This window comes from Trachypithecus francoisi, unplaced genomic scaffold (genome assembly GCF_009764315.1).
Source record: "Trachypithecus francoisi isolate TF-2019V2 unplaced genomic scaffold, Tfra_2.0 Lachesis_group21, whole genome shotgun sequence".
NCBI lineage: Eukaryota > Metazoa > Chordata > Mammalia > Primates > Cercopithecidae > Trachypithecus > Trachypithecus francoisi.
In genome coordinates, this window is record NW_022681467.1 from 32,635,633 (window position 1) to 32,657,334 (window position 21,702).

Consider the following 21,702-nt stretch of genomic DNA (forward strand, 5'->3'; position numbering starts at 1 on the left):
ATCTATTCAAAGATGCAAACATTAGGATGCTTAGCAGATGGCAAAAGACGCTGTAGTTAGGTTAATGAACCCTAAAATTTCACTGGGTTTAAATATCATTAAAAAAATAAAGTTATATAATTAAAGAATAGTATTATTATACATATCTTTTTTTTTTTTTGGAGACAGAGTCTCGCTCTGTCAGCCAGGCTGGAGTGCAGTGGAACAATCTTGGCTCACTGCAACCTCGCCTCCCGGGCTCAAGCAATCCTCCTGCCTCAGCCTCCTGAGTAGCTAGGATTACAGGCGTGTGCCACCATGCCTGGCTAATTTTTGTATTTTTAGTAGAGACAGGGTTTTACCATGTTGGCCAGACTGGTCTCGAACTCCTGACCTCAGGTAATCCACCTGCCTCCGCCTCCTAAAGTGCTGGGATTACAGGCGTGAGCCACTGCACCTGGCCATTATACATATCTTTCATTAAATGAACAAATGGAATGGCAGAACTTATGAGAAGTATATGAAAGTATATGGATGAATCGGAAACAGATTTCCTGGCTTCTATTGAAATTGTCCTTTGATGAAATTATCTCTTGAGTTTTAATGTTATCCATTAAAACAGAAAATCTGAAGTATATTAAAACTATAAAATAAGTTTACCTTTTATATAACTTGTCAGTGGAAAACAGTAAATCTATTTTTGGACAGTAGGAAAAATAATGTAACTCACGTGACTATTAGCTTGGGGCTGATTCCTGTAACTTTTCATAATTTCTTGAAAAGTTCTTTCTTCTTTTGTTACCTAAGGAAAATAAAAACTGCACTTATCAAATGCTTTTTGAAGGAAAAATGGCTCTGAACAAAATTTCAATTATAAGTTGGCACTGAGAGCAACCTTGCAGAAAACCATTAACCCCAGGCCAGTCCATGACTAAAAACCACTAACATTTATGATTTTTTTCTACCTTTACAGTTCAGGCTTTGTAGCCTGTGGGGAATCACTTAATAGTTTCATTAATCAAAAAGCACTGAAACTGCTATGGTGTGACTCTACTGAAAATCCATTTCTTTATATAAAAAAAGATATAAGAAAACTCAGATCTGTTTAATGCCCTGCAGTCTCCAGTTTTATTAATTTTAAGTACTTACTTAAAAGTAAATTAACCACATACAAAGGATTAAAAATATCTTACAGTGATGATCCTCAATCAAACTGAGTGGCTATTATAGGATTAGGTTTTAACATTTCAGGACAGACTGTAGGGTTTCTAATGTTTAGATGGAAGTCACAGTGGTGGCCAAAAGGAAGAAAAAGGAATTCCTTCTGGGATCTCTGTGATCATAAACTTCACTTAAGTTGGTCCTTTCCCTTGCTTCACTGTCCATTAGTGCTAATCCTGTTCTCTATAATGATGAGCTAGAAATGGCAAAGCCTGAACTCTAACAGTCTTCTGGAAAACACACGATTAGTTAGTAACATTTATCTTTTAAGTTTTTAATTCTTTTTTTTTTTTTTGAGACAGAGTCTCGCTCTGTCATCTAGGCTGGAGTGCAGTGGCGTGATCTTGGCTTACTGCAACCTCCGCCTCCAGGGTTCAAGTGATTCTCCTGCCTCAGGAGTCCCTCCTGAGTAGCTGGGACTACAGGAGTGTGCCACCACGCCCAGCTAATTTTTGTATTTTTAGTAGAGACAGGGTTTCACCGTGTTAGCCAGGATGGTCTCGATCTCCTGACCTCGTGATCTGCCTGCCTCAGCCTCCCAAAGTGCTGGGATTACAGGCGTGAGCCCACGCTCATCCCTTCAGGTTGAGTTTTCTAACTGCAACTTCACCATTCTGCAAATCAGCAAGATTCACTTCAAACACCTGACTCTTGAGGCTATCAGATGCAATTTGATTCCTTGAGTCCTAGTAACTAGTGTCTTTCCAGTATTTCTTGTATTGAACATAGTCTGTGTTTTTTTACATCAAACTAATCTTTCTTAAAAAATGGATCAACCATTTTCTTCTTGGCTCCCTTTTTGTTGACTTTTGTATGGTGCATGTTCTCGTTAACCGCCATAGTGCTGCAGTAACAATTATTAAGACCTATTATTTATTTATTTATTTATTTATTTATTTGAGACAAAGTTGTGCCCTGTCGCCCAGGTTGGCATGCAGTGGCGCAATCTCGGCTCACTGCAAGCTCCGCCTCCCAGGTTCATGCCATTCTCCTGCCTCAGCCTCCCGAGTAGCTGGGACTACAGGCGCCCGCTACCATTCCTGGCTAATTTTTTGTATTTTTAGTAGAGACAGGTTTCACCGTGTTAGCCAGGATGGTCTTGATCTCCCGACCTCGTGATCCACCTGCCTCGGGCTCCCAAAGTGCTGGGATTACAGGCGTGAGCCACTGTGCCCGGCCTAAGGCCTATTTTTTACAGAGATTTCAAAGAGGCATTCTGGGAGAAGGGGTCACAAAGGAGTTTAAAAACATATGCTCTGTCTCAAAAAGCTGAAAAATCAAATCTTAACTGTATACATCTGCTAGGACTGCCAGTGTGGCCAGTGTGGTAAAGACAAATGATTGTATCAGATATATGAGAATTTTAAAAAACAAGCAAGATATGTTATTCTATGACTTAAAACATGTTGTAGCAACTAGAAAGTAAACTGTTCTTCTGAGGCAGCACAATAAATCACGAGAAAGCAATATGCAATATGGTACAGAAACTTGTTTTTTTCTTGAGACAGGGTCTTGCTCTATTGCCCAGACTGAAGTGCAGTGTCATGATCTCGGGTCACTGCAACCTTGGCCTCCTGGGCTCAAGAGATCCTCCCACCTCAGTCTCCCAAGTATCTGGGCCTATAGGTGCAAGCAACAATGCCCAGCTAATTTTTTACATTTTTTACAGAGACAAGGTTTCACCATGTTGCCCAAGCTGGTCTCGAAATCCTGGGCTCAAGCGATCTCCTTGCCTTGACCTCCCAAAGTGCTAGGATTATACATGTGAGCCACCATGCCCAGCCTCTTCTCCCAATGTATACATTACCTTTGCCATGATATAAAAGGCACAAAGGAGGAGCTGATCCAAATGCCTGTCTTTCATTAGATCAGGGCAGTGAACTAAAGTGAATTCAAAACACGTCCATATCTTCCTTCGTAACTCATTTGAAACATCCAGTTTTAGACATAGATCACGTAAACGTACACTTGCCAAATGATAGACCTAAAATAGAAGGTAACAAACACATTGACGCAAAAAACCAAGTAAATCATTTCTCAAATTTTTATGTCTTACCATGAACATGGGCTTTCAGACCAAGATTAAAAACATAGGCTGTTGATATACTAAATTAAATAAAATTTCTGTTCTATAGCACTAGTTCACTGCTATGGCAGGAGGATATAGATTAAAGCAAAGCTACTTGAAAAATTTTTTTAAAGATGTCATCTATTACTCTATGCCGCCAACTATGTAAAGTAAGAAAAACTGAAATATAGGATTTACCTGCATCATGACAATTATGAATACATAATTTTTCCTTTTTTATTTTCTTCTTAGGTGGTTTCTCGCTTTGTCACCCAGGCTGGAGTGCAGTGGCACCATCTTGGCTCACTGCAACCTCTGCCTTCTGTGTAAAGCAGTTACTGCCTTAGCCTCCCGAGTAAATGGGCGTATAGTTGCAGACCACCATGCCTAGCTAATTTTTGTATTTTTTGTAGAGACAGGGTTTGATCATGTTGGCCAGGCTGGTCTTTAACTCCTGACCTCAAGTAATCCACGCACTGCAGCCTCCCAAAGTACTGGGATTACAGGTGTTAGCCACTGTGCCTGGCCCGAACGCATAATTTTTCAAAGCTCAGAAGTCTGTCTATTCTCTTTGGGTTCAGGTAAAATTGCTAGGAGGCCTAACATGCCAAATAATAAACGTTTGACTCCAAAATGAGTCAGAAAGCAAAACCATTTAAAAATTGCTCCTATATTCTACACTTCTTATGAGCAAAATGGGAACAAAACAGGAATGTTAAATAAGATACAAAGCTTTTTTTTTTAAAGCATGTGAAAATAAATTCAGTTCAATTCCCTGGCCCTAAGATCCTGCAAGACTTTTATTATTTTAAGAATTGATAACCGTGATGTGGTATTCCTAAACCAGACTATTCTATTCAAACTTTTTTTTTTTTTTTGAGACAGAGTCTCACTCTATAGCCTAAGTTGGAGTGTAGTGGCACGATCTTGGCTCACTGCAACCTCCACCTCCGGACTCAAGTGATTTTCGTGTCTCAGCCTCCCGAGTAGCTGGGACTACAGGCAAGCGTCACCATGCCTGGCTAATTTTTTTTTTTTTTGTATTTGAATAGAGATGTGGTTTCACCATGTTGCCCAGAGTGGGCTCGAACTCCTGAGGTCAGGCGATCTGCCTGCCTCGGCCTCCCAAAAAGTGCTGGGATTACAGGCGTGAGTCACCGCACCCGGCCCAAACTATGTCTTTAAATTTCCAGAGGGGAAAAAAAAAGAAAGTAAGTTACCCCTTACAGAAAATTATCTTTGGCAGAAAAATACCTACAAACTGAGCTTAAAAACTAATTTAAGCTACTCAGTAATCTACTATAAAAAGAGACAAATAGTTGACTCCAAAGCCACCAGTGATTTATTTTACAGCAAACAAATTTTCTGTATCCTCTCCCCTTGTTTCTGGTCCAGCCATGCTGAGGAAACAGTAGGGTCAGAGCAGAGGGAAAGACACTAGAACTTTATATTCACGAAAGGAGAAGATAAGAGATATAGTCCTAGCTAGAAGAATTAAAAATAATATGTAATTAAGTAACACTTGGTAAAGTATCTTTTACAGAACTGATCCAATGCTTATAGGATACACATATGCTGGAAGGCTTTTGATTCTAACATTCACAGTAAATTCTGTTTAGGCATAGAACACCAGCATCACACTGAGTTCAGCATAGATAATCGTTATAATTTACTAAATGAATGGTTATTGAATTTATTATAGATTCAGACATTTCAGTTCCTTTAATATTTTCTAGCTTCTAATCTATACTGAGTAGGTTATAATTAAATGAAAGGAAAAGGATGTTAGATTCTAAAACAACATTCAAAATAAATAATTCACCAAAAAAAGCCTTATTTCTTTCAAACTTAGGTTAATTATCAGAGGCAATAATTTGCCATTTTGAAAATTAAAAACGGTAAGTAAATGGGGAAGCCGCTATGTTTTCAAGCTCTGTATTTTAAACAGTCCTTAGGCATAGGAGGGGGTGGAGGAACAGAGAAGAGAAGCCAGTAAAGGTGGTGAAAAGAGCAAGACTCTCCCTTAACCATCCTAACTGTCAACCAAAGCAGCCCTGCTTTCATATGTTTTGTTTATACTTCTGGAGACTATTTCATTCAAAGAAGGGGTTTCCCTAAAAGATGAAATTCCTTGGAGAATCAGTTGCTCCAAAACCCACAATGTAATAAAAATAAATGAGCTATAATTGAAAGGAACAGAAGACAAAGAATGGTTGTAGAAGCTATAAATGAGTTGTTTTCCAGTGTCTGTCTCCTCTTCTGCAATAACAGAACCCTTGACATTTACACCCGGCTTCCTGTAATAAAGACTGTATTTGCCCCTTTGAAAATTCTGCCTGGGCACAGTGGCTCACATCTGTAATCCCAGCACATTGGGAAGGTGAGGTGGACGGACTGGTTGAGTCTAGGAGTTTGAAACCATCCTAAGCAACATAGCGAAACCCCTTATCTACAAAAAATTAAAAAATTAGCTGCGTGTGGTAGCCTGTGCCTATAGTCCCAGCTACTCAGGAGGCTGAGGTGAGAGGATCGCTTGAGCCTGGGAGGTTGAGGCTGCAGTGAGCCATGATCTTGCCACTGCACCCCAGCATGGGTGACTGAGCGAGACCTTGTCTCCAAAAAAAAAAAAAAATAAATAAATAAATAAATTCTACAAGTGGCGACATGACTAAGTGGGAAATAAACAGCACTGGTGTATGTAACTTCTAGGACAGGTTCTGAAGGTGAGGAGGCATGCTCTTTTTCTTCCTGCTGGCTAGAATGCAGATATGATATCTGGAAGGGAAGCAGTCATCATGGACTGAGTTAGAAACCTTGTGTTGAGAACGGCCAAAAAATCCTTGTAGGGACCTGGGTTTTTTAATTTTTTGAGATGGAGTCTTGCTCTGTCGCCCAGGCTGGAGTGTGATGGTGCAATCTCGGCTCACTGCAACCCCCATCGCCCAGGTTCATGCCATTCTCCTGCTTCAGCCTCCCGAGTAGCTGGGACTACAGGTGCCTGCTACCATGCCCGGGTAATTTTTTTGTATTTTTAGTAGAGACGGGGTTTCATCATGTTAGCCAGGATGGTCTCGAACTCCTGACCTCGTGATCTGCCCATCTCGGCCTCCCAAAGTGCTAGGATTACAGGCATGAGCCACCACGCCTGGCCAGGACCTGGGTTCTTAATGGTCATGGTAACCACAGCAGTCCCATACTACTTACACAGACTTTATGTGAAAGATAAATTCTCTTGTTTAAGCTACTATTAGTTTCAAACAGCTAAACTGAAATCTAAGAAATAAATAGATAATCACTATGCCCAAGGTCAGAAAACACATTAGAGGTACTGTGAAAGAAATAGGATTTGATATAAAAACGTAAAAAATAATCCTTGACTGGGCGTGGTGGCTCACGCCTGTAATCCCAGCACTTTGGGAGGCCGAGGCGGGCAGATTACGAGGTCAGGAGATCGAGACCATCCTGGCGAACACGGTGAAACCCCATCTCTACTGAAAATACAAAAAAAAAAAATTAGCCGGGCGTGGTGGCGGGCACCTGTAGTCCCAGCTTCTAGGGAGGCTGAGGCAGGAGAATGGCGTGAACCCGTGAGGCGATGGAGCTTGCAGGGAGCGGAGATTGTGCCACTGCACTCCAGCCTGGGCAACAGAGCGAGACTCTGTCTCAAAAAAACAAAACAAAACAAAACAAAACAAAAATCCTCATGTTTTATCTTAATATAAAACTATCTAATTCAGAGCGTGAGCTAAGACTTTCCATGATAGCAAGTGACAAAGAATGGAGAAAAACATGATTGAGGAAGAGTATAAATTAAGGAAGATTTATTTAGCATAGAGAAAAAAGGACATATAAAAAATTATTGCTGGGCACAGTGGCTCATGCCTGTAATCCTAGCACTTTGGGAGGCCGAGACGGGTGGATCACAAGGTCAGGAATTCAAGACCAGCCTGGCTAAGATGCTGAAATCCCGTCTCTACTAAAAATACAAAAATTAGCCGGGCGTGGTGGCACACACCTGTAATCCCAGCTACTTAGGGCACTGAGGCAGGAGAATTGCTTGAACCCGGGCGGCAGAGGTTGCAGTGAGCCAAGATCGTGCCACTGCACTCCAGCCTGGGTGACAGAGCAAGACTCCGTCTCAAAAAAAAAAAAAAAAAAAAGGCCGGGCGCAGTGGCTCAAGCCTGTAATCCCAGCACTTTGGGAGGCCGAGATGGGTGGATCACGAGGTCAGGAGATTGAGACCATCCTGGCTAATACGGTGAAACCCCGTCTCTACTAAAAAATACAAAAAAAACTAGCCGGGCGAGGTGGCGGGCGCCTGTAGTCCCAGCTACTCCGGAGGCTGAGGCAGGAGAATGGCGTAAACCCGGGAGACCGAGCTTGTAGTGAGCTGAGATCCGGCCACTGCACTCCAGCCTGGGCCACAGAGCGAGACTCCGTCTCAAAAAAAAAAAAAAAAAAAATTATTAGGCCAGGCGTGGTGGCTCGTACCTGTAATACTAGTACTTTGGGAGGCTGAGACAGTGGATCACGAGGTCAGGAGATTGAGGCCGTCCTGACCAACATGGTGAAACCCTGTCTCTACTAAAAAGAAAAAAATTAGCTGGGTGTGGTGGTGCGTCCCTGTAATCCCAGCTACTTGGGAGGCTGAGGCAGAGAATCGCTTGAACTAGGGAGTTGGAGGTTGCAGTGAGCTGAGATCGCACCACTGCACTACAGCCTGGCAACAGACCGAGACTCCATCTTAAAAAAAAAAAAAAAAATTATTACAAGAACAATTGGTTGGGTATGGGTGGCTCACACCTGTAATCCCAGCCACTTCGGGAGGCTGAGGTGGGAGGATCGCTTGAGCCCAGGAGTTAGAGACGAGCCTGGGAAACAGAGCGAGACTCTCTTTCTTAAAAAAAAAAAAAAAAAAAAAAAAATCTAGCTGGGTGGGGTGGTGCACGTCTGTGGTCCTACTACTCAGGAGGCAGGATGATCTCTTGAGCCTGGGAGGTAGACTACAGTGAGCCATTATCGTCCCTTTGCACTCTAGTCTGGGCGACAGAGCTAGACCCTGTCTCAAAATAATAATAATAATAATAATAATAATAAAAGATTAGTAGAAAAATACACTTAAATTTGCTCGTAGACCCAGCTACTTGGAGGGTAATGAAGGAGGATCACTTGAGCCTAGGAGTTTGGGCTATAGTGTGCTGTAACTGTGCTTGTGAATAGTCACTGTACTCCAACCTGGGCAATAGAATGGGCTAGCCAACCATCTAGTTGTGGGATACACTGCAGTCATGTTTGGTTATAAATATCTGATTAACATGTCTATCTTATCAGAAGCTATCTTATTCAAAATGTGCTTGTAAGAGATAGGACAAATTCAAGTTATTGTCTAAGGTCAACAGTTTTTAGTCCTTTTCCATTAATATTAAAATAATTCAGGCATTATAATTAAGAACTGGTCATATGCTAATTTAAAAGGTAACACACTAGATTTATTTTATTTATTTTTTATTTTTGGAGATGGGGTCTTACTCTGTTCCTTGGGCTGAAGTGTAGTAGCACCTTCTTAGCTCACTGCAGCCTCGAAATCATGGGCTCATGTTATCCTTCCACTTTAGCCTCCTGAGTAGCTGGGACTACAGGCATGTGGCTCTATGCTGGCTAATTTTTTTAATTTTTTGGTAGAGACTGGGTCTCACTATGTTGCCCAGGCTGGTCTTGAACTGCAAGCCTCAAGTAATCCTCCTGCCTTGGCCTCTGGAAATACTGAGATTACAGGCATGAGCCACCATGCCTGGCCTAGATTTATAATAAAAATTATGAGTAACATCTGGGCATGGTGGCACATGCCTGTAATCCCAGTACTTTGGGAGGCTGTGGTGGGCGGATCACCTGAGGTCAGGAGTTTGAGACCAGGCTGGGCCAATATGGTGAAACCCCGTCTCTACTAAAAATACAAAAATAAGCCAGGTGTGGTGGTGCACACCTGTAGTCCCAACTACTTGGGAGGGTGAGGCAGGTGAATCGCTTGAACCTAGGAGACAGAAGCTGTAGTGAGCTGAGATCATGCTACTGCATTCCAGCCTGGGAGACAGAGTAAGACTCTGTCTCAAAAGTAAATAAATAAATAATGGCTTGGGCATGGTGACTCACACAGTAATCCCAATGCTTTGGGAGGTCAAAGAGGGGGGATCACTTGAGCCCAGGAGTTCAAGGCTACAGTGAGCCATATTCATGCCACTGCACTGTAGCTTTGGTAACAGAACAAGACCTTGTCACTAAAAAAAAAAAAAAAAAAAAAATATAGCCTTCTCACAGTATCCCATCAATCTTTAGAATGATTCTTCGCTAATTCAGATTCACCCATGAGATCCAACATGTATTTGTCCCACAGTGAACTCCATTCTACAGCAACATAACACAATGGAGTTTCAGTTAATTCCGGAGGCTGGCCAACTACTTACTCAAAGTTACAAAAGAATACAAGCTAGCAAAAAACATAAGTTAGATCTGAAAACAGAATCAAATCCTGTGAGCCTCAGTCTAAACTTATAGCTCACCAGGATCATAATGTTCTCTTGAAAGGTCAAATGTATTTTTTAAGTGGCTAAAGGTACATCACTTGATAGCAAAGCCAGACTAAGCATAAGAAAAAATACAGACCACTATCTCTTGTGAATATTGGTGCAAAAATCCTCAACTAAATACTAGCAAAACAAATTCAACAGCATATGAAGAGGGTTATACACCATGACCAAGTAGAACTTATTCTTAGAAGGTAAGGATAATTTGAAATAAGGAAATCAATCTGTATAACACACCATATTAAAAGGACAAAGGGAAAACGGCCACATAATCATTTCAAGTGATACAGGAAAGCATTTGACAAAATTTAACACCCTTTCATGATAAAAAATACTCCAAAAGCTAGGAAGAGAGAAGGAAACTACCTAAACAAAATAAAGGATATACAATAATCCCTTGGTATACACAGGAGATTTCTTCCAGGAGCCCCTGCATATACCTGAATCTATGCATACTCAAGTCCTCCATTTCGCCCTGTAGAATCCCCATGTACAAAAAGATGGCCCTCTATATACACAGGTTTCACATCCCTCAAATACTGTATTTTCATTCTGTGTTGGCTGAAAAAAATTTGTATACAAGTGGACTTGTACAGTGCAAAAACATGTTGTTCAAGGGTCAACTGTATATAAAAAAACCCACAGCTAACATCATACTCAAATTGAAAACCTGAAAGGTGTTCCTCTAAGATCAGGAGTAAGACGAGCATGTTTACTTTCACCACTTTTATTCAACATAGAACTGGAATTCCTAGCCAGAGCAATTAGGCAGGAAAAAGAAATCCAAATTGGAAAGAAAGAAGTAAAATTATCTTTGTTCATAGATGACATAATCTTATGTATGGAAAACTCAAAAAACCTAAAGAATCCATAAAAACTGATAGAACTAATAAATAAATCAGCAAAGCTGCAAGATAAGAAAATCAGTACAACAACATCACTTGTGTTCCTTTACATTACATTAATGAACAATCTAAAAAATGAAATTAAGACAATTCCACTTATTTACAATAGCATCAAAATAATACAATACTTAGGAATAATCTTAAGCAAGGACTTGTCTTGCAAAAGACATATACTGAAAACTACAAAATATTGCTGAAAGAAATTAAAGAAGACGTGAATGAAAAGACATCCTATGATCATGGACTGGAAGACTTAATATTCTTAAGATGTCAACACTAGCCAATGCGATCTCCATATTCAATGCAATCTCTGTCAAAATTCCAACACTGTTTTTGCAGAAAGAGAAAAATCTATCCTAAAACTCATATAGACTCTCAAGAAATCTTGAATAGCTAAAACAATCTTAAGAAAGAAAAACAAAGTTGGAGGTCTCACACCTCCTGATTTTAAAACTTTTGACACAAAGCTATGGTTATCAAAACAGTGTGGTACTGAATACAGATAGACATATAGTCCAATGAATAGAATAGAGAGGCCAGAATTAAACTCCCATATCTATGCTCAAGTGACTTTTCAACAAGTATTCTAAGCTCATTTAACAGGAAAGGGCAGTCTTTCAACAAATAGTGCTGGGAAAAATGGATATCCATGTGCAAAAGAATGACTTTAGACCCTTATCTAACACCATATACAAAAATTAAAATGGGCTGGGTGTAGTGGCTCACGGCTGTAATCCCAGCATTTTGGGAGGCTGAGGCGGGCAGATGACTTAAGCTCACAAGTTCGAGACTAGCCTGGGCAACATGTTGAAACCCCATCTCTACAAAAAAATGCAAAAACAGGCCAGGTGTGGTGGCTCATGCCTGTAATCCTAGCACTTTGGGAGGCCAAGGTGGGTGAATCACCTGAGGTCAGTAGTTTGAAACCAGCCTAACCAGTATGGTAAAACCTTGTCTCTACTAAAAATACAAAAATTAAATGGGCATGGTGGCATGTGCCTGTAGTCCCAGTTACTCAGGAGGCTGAGACAGGAGAATTGCTTGAACCCAGGAGGCAGAGGTTGCAATGAGCCAAGACTGCACCACTGCACTCCAGCCTGGGCAACAGAGTGAGACTCTGTCTCAAAAAAAAAAAAAAAAAAAAACAACAACAACAACAACAAAATTAGCTGGGCATGGTGGTACATGCCTATAGTCCTAGCTGCTTGGGGGGTTGAGGTGGGAGGATCATTTGAACCCGGGAGGCGGAGGCTGCAGTGAGCTGTGACTGCGCGACTACACTCCAGCCTGGGTGACAAAGTGAGACTGTCTCAAAAAAAAATAGGCATAATAAATATAAGAGCTAAAAACTATAAAACTCTTAGATGAAAACATAGGGGAAATACTGGATTTGGCAATTATATCTTGTATATGACACCAAAAGCACAGACAAAAAATGAAAAGAATAAATTGACTTTATTAAAATTAAAAACTTTCATGTGTCAAGAACACTATCAATGGAATGAAAAGACAACCCATAGAATGGGAGAAAATACTTGTAAATAGTATATTTTATAGGGGATTAATATATGGAATACATAAAGAACTCCTACAATTCAACAAAAACAAAACCCATAATTTAAAAAAATGGGCAAAAGACTTGAATAGACATTTCTATAATGAAGATATATAGATGGGCAAAAACACATGAAAAGATACTCAATAGTACTAATAAGTAGGGAAATGAAAATCAAAACTATAATAAGATGTCTCTTTACACCCATTGGATGGCCATTATCAAAAAAACAAACAAACCAGAAAACACAAAATGTTGGCAAGGATGTGAAGTACTTGGAACACTTGCGCCTTGCTGGTGGGAATGTAAAATGGTCCAGCCACTGTGGAAAATGGTACGGTGGTTCCTCAGAAAATGAAATACTAAATTACCCTCTCATTTCTGGGAATATACCCAAAGGAATTGAAAACAGAGACTTGAACAGATATTTGTTGCTATTTTTTTTTCTTCTTAAGACAGGGTCTTGTTCTGTTGCCCAGGCTGGAGTGCAGTGGTGCGATCTTGGCTCACTGTAGCCTCAACCTCCTGGGTTCAAGTGATCCTCACACCTCAGCCTCCAAAACAGACAGGACTATAGGCATCTGCCACCACATCTGGCTGCTTTTCTTTTTTTTTTTTTTTTTTAATAGAGATAGGGTCTCACTGTGTTGCCCAGAGTGGTCTCAAACCCCTGGGTTCAAGTGATCCTCCTGCCTCAGCCTCACAAAGCGCTGGGTTTATAGGCATGAGCAACCGTGCCTGGTTTGAACAGACACCTGTACACAAATGTTCACAGCAGCATTATTCACAATAGTCAAAAGGTAGAAGCAACCCAAATGCCCAGCAACAGATGAGTGAATAAACAAAATGTGGTATTAAACAGAAAGTATATTCATATGATGGAATATTTTTTCTTTTGTTCTTTTTTTCTTTTCTTCATACAATGGAATATTATTCAGCCTTGAAAAGGAAGGAAATTCTGGCACAAGCTATATGGATGAACCTAAAAGACATTATGCTAAGCCAGTCACACACACAAAAAAACAAATACTGTATGATTTCACTCATATGAAGAACCTAGAGTAGTCAAATTCACAGAAACAGAAAGTAGATAGTAGTTGCCAGAAGCTGGGGAAAGGGAGAAATGGATACAGAATTTCAGAATGAGAAGATGAAAAAGTTCTGGAGATAGATGGTAGTAATACTGAAAAGCTGCACAACAATGTGAATGTATTTAATACCATTGAACTGTACACTTAAAAATGGTTAAAATGGTAAATTTTGTGTTATGTATATTAGAAAAAAAAAAGACCAAAGTCTGTCTCTGTTACTCAATCTTTCTTCCATTGATTAAATAAACTCTTTTTAAATGCTGTAAAAACACATACCTTTCTGTAAAATAGTGCTAAGGACCCAGTTCTCTTTGGCCTGCTTATTCCAGTTGAATGTACCTCTTGTGCTTTAGTCAGACTGGTCTGTTTTGGAGAAGCACCAATTAATGAATGAGCAGTAAGTGATAAAGGACTCTTGACTTTGGACTCTTGATTTGTATTCATGGAAATAGGTATCAGCTTGATCTCTGCAGCATCATTTGCAACACCTGAATGTATAAGTATTATTAGAAATAATCTGCATATGTTCTAGGAAAGTTGTCAACTATATATATTTTGTCAATTATATATATACATATCTGTGTGTATAAGAAGGCTACAAAATAGTAATTTTTAGGTTATGTTTTTTTTTTTTTTTTTTTGAGACAGGATCTCCCTTGGTCACTCAGGCTGGAGTGCAGTGGCGCCATCTCAGCTCACTGTGGCCTCGACCTCCTGGGCTCAAGTGATCCTCTCACCTCAAGTCCCACAAATAGCTGGGACTACATGTGCAAGCCACCATGCCTGGCTAATATTTTTTCTTTTTTTTTGAGATGGAGTTTTGCTTTGTCGCCCAGGCTGGAGTGCAGTGGTGTGATCTCAGCTCACTGCAACCTCTGCCTCCCAGGTTCAATTCTCCTGCCTCAGTCTCCTGAGTAGCTGTAACTACAGGCGCATGCCACCACACCCAGCTAATTTTTAAAATATTTTTAGTACAGACGGGTTTCACCATGTTAGCCAGAATGTCTTGATCTCCTACCTCGTGATCTACCCTCCTTGGCCTCCCAAAGTGCTGGGATTACAGGCGTGAGCCACCGTGCCCGGCCTGTATTTTTTTAGAGATGGGAGTTTTGCTATGTCACCCAGGTTAGTCTCCAACTCATGAGCTCAAGCCATCTGCCTGCCTCGGCCTCCCAAAATGCTAGGATTACAGGCATGAGCCACTGTAGCTGGCTTTTTTTTTTTTTTTTTTTTTGAGATGGAGTCTCACTCTGTCACCCAGGTGGGAGTGCAGTGGCCTGATCTCGGCTCACTGAGACCTCTGCCTCCCAGGTTCAAGCAATTCTACTGCCTCAGCCTCCTGAGTAGCTAGGACTATAGGCATGCACCACCACACACAGCTAATGTTTTTTCTGTATTTTTAGTAGAGACGGGGTTTCACCACGTTGGCCAGGCTGGTCTCAAACTCCTGACTTCAAGTGATCCACCTACCTCAGCCTCCCAAAGTGCTGGAATTACAGGCATGAGCCACTGTGTCCGGTATCCCCACCTTTTTTTTTTTTTTTTTTTTTTAAGACAACGTCTTGCTCTGTTGTCCTGGCTGGAGTACAGTTGCGTGATCACGCCTCACTGTAGTCTCAAATTCCCGGGCTCAAGTGATTCTCCTGCCTCAGCCTCACGAGTAGCTGGGACCACAGGCACACATCACCACGCCAGCTAATTTAATTTTTTGTAGAGATAGGATATTGCTATGTTGCCCAGTCTGGGTCTCAAACTCCCGGGCTAAAGTGATCCTCTTGCCTCAGTCTCCCAAAGTGCTGGGATTACAGGTGAAAGCTACCATGCACTGTAAAAATCTTTATTTTCTAGAAACAAGAATATTCGGTTTTGTTTTCATACTTTAAATTTATTGAAAAAAAAAGCAAATTTTGTTCTCATTTTATATGTGCCTGTGACACATTTATAGTTTAAATTTATTGGAAAAAAAAGTAATTTTTTAAACATTTTGAGCACTTGAGATGTTGGTCAAAAAACAGAATTTTTGCTCAATACATACATATTGGAAAGCTCAGATAAGAACATTTTAAAAGTAGCTCGGGGAGTTTGAGACCTGGGCAACATGGTAAAACCCCATCTATACCACAAATACAAAAAAATTAGCTTGTAGTGGTGGCACTTGCCTGTGGTCCCAGCTACTCAGGAGGCTGAGGTGGGACGATCACTTGAGCCTGGGAGCAGAGGTTGCAGTGAGATGAGATCGTGCTGCTGTACTCCAACATGGGTGACAGAGTGAGATCCTGTCTCAAAAAATAAAAAAAGAAGAAAAGAAAAAGTAAAATCAGTCTAAACAAACAAAGAGGACAGTACATTTATAAAATTTGAAAATAAAAAAAAAACTATAGGTTCAAAACAAAAGACAAGGTGGAGCACAGAGGATTTATAGGGCAGTGAAACTACCCTGTATGCAGCTATAGTGACAGACACATGTCATTATACATTCTCAAAATCAATAAATTATTCAATACCAAGAGTGAACCCTAATGTAAACTATGGGCTTTGGGTAAATTGTCAATAATGTAGGTCCATCAACTGTAACAAATGTAGCATTCTGGTGTGGAATACTGATAATGGGGGAGGCTTTATATGCCTCTGGTAGGGGAAGAGGGAATATGAGAAATGTCTGTACCTTCCTCTGAATTTTGCTGTGAATCTATAACTGCTCTAAAAAAATCAAATCTATTAAAAAAAAAAAAGTATAGGTTCAAGAGAAAATAATGAGTTAGAAAAACCATGTGATCTAATCCACTAAGACATTTCTTAAATTTTTATCTCAGAAAAAATATAAAACAAATGCACTATAACGTTACCATGTGATGGAATCATAACTTTATGTCCTGTTGTTCCTGTTAATGGGGCTGTGGCCATTGTTAGAAGAGTTTGACCAGGTAAAATTGATATATTTTCAGCAGTAATGCTTGAAGAAGGAGCGATTTTCAATTTTGTTCCTTCTGTTATGATCTTGCCCATAAGCATTTCCTTTGGGGGGTCCTCTCCAAAGAGTCTTCTCTTAGCACTCCCTGCGGTAGGAGAACTGTAGCGTTCATGGACAGAAATTGGAGACAATGGTTGCATATCTAAAAAAAAATAATAAATTTAAAACAGAAATGTATTCCAAAATAATATGCTCCCCCAGCATTTTGGCTGTTATTGTTTGCACAGGTGGCAATATGTTCATATCAACACTATCTGCCTTTCTTCCTGCAAAAGGTTGAAAGGTAGTAACTGGAACAGAGCACAGACCAGAAGTACATTAGTACCTGATGAGAATCTGACTTGACTCTCCCACTCACACTTCCCTTTTATTTCCTAGTTCCTGCTTTCTCACTTCACTCAACAGATAGTGAGTTGAGATATTTATGCTGGGCACTAGCTAGATATGAATAACATGGCCTTTGCCCTCATGGAATATATAGTCTACTGGGAGAAAGAGGCATGAAATAAGTCACTACGATAAAATGTGAAAACTACAATCACTCATCTTCCTGGTTTCTTGAACCTCTGCCTAAATTAAAGGAGCAAAACATTAAGGATAAAGTAGAGGTTGAGAGGTACAATGATGTGAGCACTAAATTTTAGTAATAGGCCAATATCTCCCAATCTTACCTAGTAAAGAGCACCTGAGAAGAAGAGAAGCAAAAGCAGTATCAGGAATTTGGGTCACAGTTTTGCCTCTCTGTGCATATTTGCACTCCAAGCAATTTAAGGCAGTAGCTCTGGCTTTCTAATTTAATAGATATGGAATCATCTTCAGTAAATCCATCAGAAGATAAGAGTAAAGATGATATAAATCTGCTTACCTTGCCTTAATCTGAGGGTTGGCAGTAGTGTGTTGATCAAAAATAAAGTAAGGATTATGGATTTTGCCTCTCTTCCTGTGCTATTCTTTCACAGGATCTGCTTTCCATTCCCTCTCTACCAGCTGCACGGCTTTTTCTAGCCCCTTACAACCCTACATCTTTTCTAAATCTTTTCCCACAATTCTTCCCTCAACCAATTATTCCTTACAGGTAGGTCAATAATATGCTTTTAAAGCAAAAGTATTTATTTATGAGAATGGAGTCTCGCTGTCACGCAGGCTGGACTGCAGTGGTGCGATCTTGGCCTACTGTGACCTCCACCTCCGGGTTCAAGCAATTCTCCTGCCTCGGCCTCCCAAGTAGCTGGGACTACAGGCATGTGCCACCATGCCTGGCTAATTTTTCTATTTTTAGTAGAGACAGGGTTTTGCCATGTTGGCCAGGCTGGTCTTGAACTCCTGACCTCAGGTGATCCACCCGCCTCAGTTGGGATTACAAGCTTGAGTCACCATGCCCAGTCTTCATTATTTATTTTTACATTCACTAATTAGATAGTCATGTAATCTACTTTCTTTTTCTTTTTTTTGAGAGGGAGTCTTGCTCTGTTGCCCAGGCTGGAGTGCAGTGGCATGATCTCGGCTAACTGCAAGCTCCTCCTCCTGGGTTCACACCATTCTCTTGCCTAAGCCTCCTGAGTAGCTGGGACTACAGGCGGCCACCACCACGCCCAGCTAATTTTTTGTATTTTTAGAAGAGATGGGGTTTCACCATGTTAGCCAGGATGGTCTCGATCTCCTGACCTCGTGATCTGCCCACCTTGGCCTCCCACAGTCCTGGGATTACAGGCATGAGCCACCGTGCCTGGCCCTGTAATCTATTTTCAAAACATGCTTAAAAGGTATTAAAATGACCCCTAGTGATGATTTAGAAGCTCTCTGTATTAGTGAGGTGACTGGGAAAATAGTTACGGTTTAATAAAAATCTTTCCATAATTCTTGGGCTTATGAAAGTAGCTTTTACTTCCTGTCTTCAGTAAACAAGTGCAAATTTCTTTTTTTTTTTGTTGTTTTTTTTTTTGAGACGGAGTCTTGTTGTGTCACCCAGGTTGGAGTGCAGTGGCCAGATCTCAGCTCACTACAAGCTCCATCTCCCAGGTTTACGCCATTCTCCTGCCTCAGCCTCCCAAGTAGCTGGGACTACAGGAGCCCGCCACCTCACCCAGCTAGTTTTTTGTATTTTTTAGTAGAGACAGGGTTTCACCATGTTAGCCAGGATGGTCTTGATCTGCTAACCTCATGATCCACCCGTCTCGGCCTCCCAAAGTGCTGGGATTACAGGTTTGAGCCACCGCGCCCGGCCAGCAAGTGCAAATTTCTATAGTAGTTTCCATTACTCCTTTACAAGAGTTCATGTGAAAGCCTTATATCTAAGAAATTCCACGCAAGCCCTTGAATCTGACTAGGCATATTCAAAGGTGACATTTCAAGGCAAGACTCGAGTTGAAGCCATAAAGTTAGCTGCAAATCCCTTGAAATGATCTTTTCTTAGCACAGTACTGGAACAGCTATGGTGGATACTCAATAAGAATGTAATGAATATACAAATGAAAAGCGGATCCAAATTTAGAAAGAAACATGACAGGCCGGGCGCGGTGGCTCAAGCCTGTAATCTCAGCACTTTGGGAGGCCGAAACGGGTGGATCACGAGGTCAGGAGATCGAGACCATCCTGGCTAACACGGTGAAACCCCGTCTCTACTAAAAAATACAAAAAACTAGTCGGGCGTGGTGGCGGGCGCCTGTAGTCCCAGCTACTCCGGAGGCTGAGGCAGGAGAATGGCGTAAACCCGGGAGGCGGAGCTTGCAGTGAGCTGAGATCCGGCCATAGCACTCCAGCCTGGGCAACAGAGCGAGACTCCGTCTCAAAAAAAAAAAAAAAAAAAAAAAAAAAAAAAAAAAAGAAGAAACAAAAAAAGAAAGAAACATGACAATCTGTCAAGGTACAGAAAAGATGCTCACTTAGTTACAAATTATATGAGAGGAAGGTGGCAAGCACAGTTTAAACTATTCTTGGTAAGTTTTTAAAAAGGAAATGATTCCCAATATTTTGAAAGTTTTAAATTATAGTATACTGAATATTTTTACTATTTTTTTCATTCATCTAAACATTAAATAACTGACAGCAAGAAGAGCCTTTTTTTTTTTTTTTTTTTAACATTTTGACAAGATTTGTAAAGGTCAAAAAACAATTATAATTATTCCCAATAATTAAAATTACTGAGTATTCACATCTTATGCAATCTTGCTTTTTTTTTTTTTTTTTTTTTTTTTTTGGAGACAGAGTCTCACTCTGTTGCCCAGGCCGGAGCACAGTGGCAGTCTCGGCTCACTGCAACCTCCGCTCCTGGGTTCAAGCAATTCTCTTGCCTCACTCTTGTCTCAATCTCCCAAGTAGCTGGGACTATAGGGGCACACTGCCATGCTTGGCTAATTTTTTGTATTTTAGTAGGGACTGGTTTCCACTGTGTTGCCCGGGCTGGTCTTGAACTCCTGAGCTCAGGCAATCTGCCTGCCTCAGCTTCCCAAAGTGCTAGGATTACAGGTGTAAGCCACTGCGCCAGGCTTTTTTTTTTTTGAGATAGAGTCTTGCTCTGTACTCAGGTTGGAGTACAGTGGCACCATCACTGCTCATTGCGAATTCCATTCCCTGGGTTCAAGCAATTCTCCTGCCTTAGCCACCTGAGCAGTTGGGATTACACGTGTGTACCAACATGCCTGGCTAATTTTTGTATTTTTAGTAGAGACGGGGTTTCACCATTTAGCCAGGCTAGTCTCGAACTCCTGACCTCAGATGATCCACCTGCCTCGGCCTCCCAAAGTGCTGGGATTACAGGCGTGAGCCACTATGCCTGACCTTATGCCCTTACGCAATCTTTTTTTTTTGGGGATGGAGTCTCACTTTGTCACCCAGGCTGGAGGGCAATGGTGTGATCTCAGCTCACTGCAACCTCCGCCTCCCAGGTTCAAGTGATTCTCTGCCTCAGCCTCCCGAATAGCTGGGATTACAGGCACCCGCCAACCATGCCCGGCTAATTTTTGTATTTTTAGTAGAGATGCGGTTTCTCCATCTTGGCCAGGCTGGTCTTGAACTCCTGACGTCATGATCCACCTGCCTCCCAAAGTGCTGGGATTACAGGTGTGAGTCACTGCGCCCGGCTTTTTTTTTTTTTTTTTTTTGAGACAGAGTCTTGCTCCATCCCCCAGGTTGGGGTCCAGTGGTGCGATCTTGGCTCACTGCAACCTCCTGGGTTCAAGTGATTCTCCTGCCTCAGCCTCCTGAGTATCTGGGATTACAGGCGCCTGCCACCACATCCAGCTAATTTTTGTGTTTTTGGTAGAGACGGGGTTACACCATGTTGGCCAGGCTGATCTCGAACTCCTGACCTCAGGTGATCTGCCCGCCTCGGCCTCACAAAGTGCTGGGATTACAGGTGTGAGCCACTGCGCCTGGCCTGCAGTCATTTTTATGATCCTGCATTTTATATAAAGCAAAGACTGCAGACAGACAGAGAGACAAACACACATACACAATCACACAGTCCAAAAATGGATGTACCATACTATGTAACCTGAATACTTGTTCATCTAAGATTTGTTAATGGATACTATGTGGTCAGGAGATTTTAATTGATTTTTTAAAATCCAAGAACTATATAATCCACAAGATGCACACATTAGCCCGCTACATCACAAAAGAAAATAAGGAAGAATGAACTAAAATATTTCCATTGGTGAGTTTCAAAATGAACTATTTTAAGAGTATAAATAACTAGTTTATTAGATGAACTTAAGCATTCCAAAGATAATACAAATTTTATTTTGCTTTAAATGTTTTTCTACAGAGACATACACAGGCAAAAGAAGAATATCAATTTGTGAAATTTGGAAAAGTAGGTATTTAGCTTAGTGATATGATTTGGCTGCGTCCCCACCCAAATCTCATCTTGATTGTCGTTCCCATAATTCCGTGTCATGGGAGGGACCAGGTGGGAGGTCATTGAATCATGGGGGTGGGTCTTTCCCATGCTGTTCTCCTGATAGTGAATAAGTCTCATGAGATCTGATGGTTTTATCAAGGGGAGTTCCCCTGCACAAGCTCTCTTGCCTGCCGCCATGTAAGAGGTGCCTTTGCTCTTCCTTTGCCTTCTACCATGATTGTGAGGTCTCCCCAGTCATGTGGAACTGTGAATAAATCAAATCTCTTTCCTTTATAAATTACCTAGCTTTGGGTATGTCTTTATTAGCAGCATGAGAACAGACTAATACACTTATCTTTTTTTTTTCCCTTTCTTCTTTTTCTTTTTTTTTGGGACATGAGAGAGGTCTCACTATTTTGCCCAGGCTGGGTTCAAACACAATCCTCAATCCTCCTGCCTCAGCCTCCTGAGTAGCTAGGACTACAGAAAG

General features: G+C 41.1%; 1 protein-coding gene across 9 annotated transcripts in view; it reads right to left on the minus strand.

The window, feature by feature from the left end:
• RBL1 (RB transcriptional corepressor like 1) overlaps window positions 1-21,702 on the minus strand; it is a 97,900-nt gene that overhangs the window by 19,082 nt on the left and 57,116 nt on the right. For 7 of the 9 annotated variants that reach the window (XM_033186351.1, XM_033186350.1, XM_033186357.1 and 4 more), the window contains 4 exons: window positions 16,248-16,514; window positions 13,678-13,889; window positions 3,008-3,184; window positions 710-781 (listed from right to left, as the gene is read on the minus strand). In XM_033186351.1, coding sequence (XP_033042242.1) covers window positions 710-781; window positions 3,008-3,184; window positions 13,678-13,889; window positions 16,248-16,514 — 728 coding nt within the window. The remainder of the gene's footprint in view (window positions 1-709; window positions 782-3,007; window positions 3,185-13,677; window positions 13,890-16,247; window positions 16,515-21,702) is intronic. The other 2 variants (XM_033186352.1, XM_033186354.1) reach the window with 2 other exon arrangements.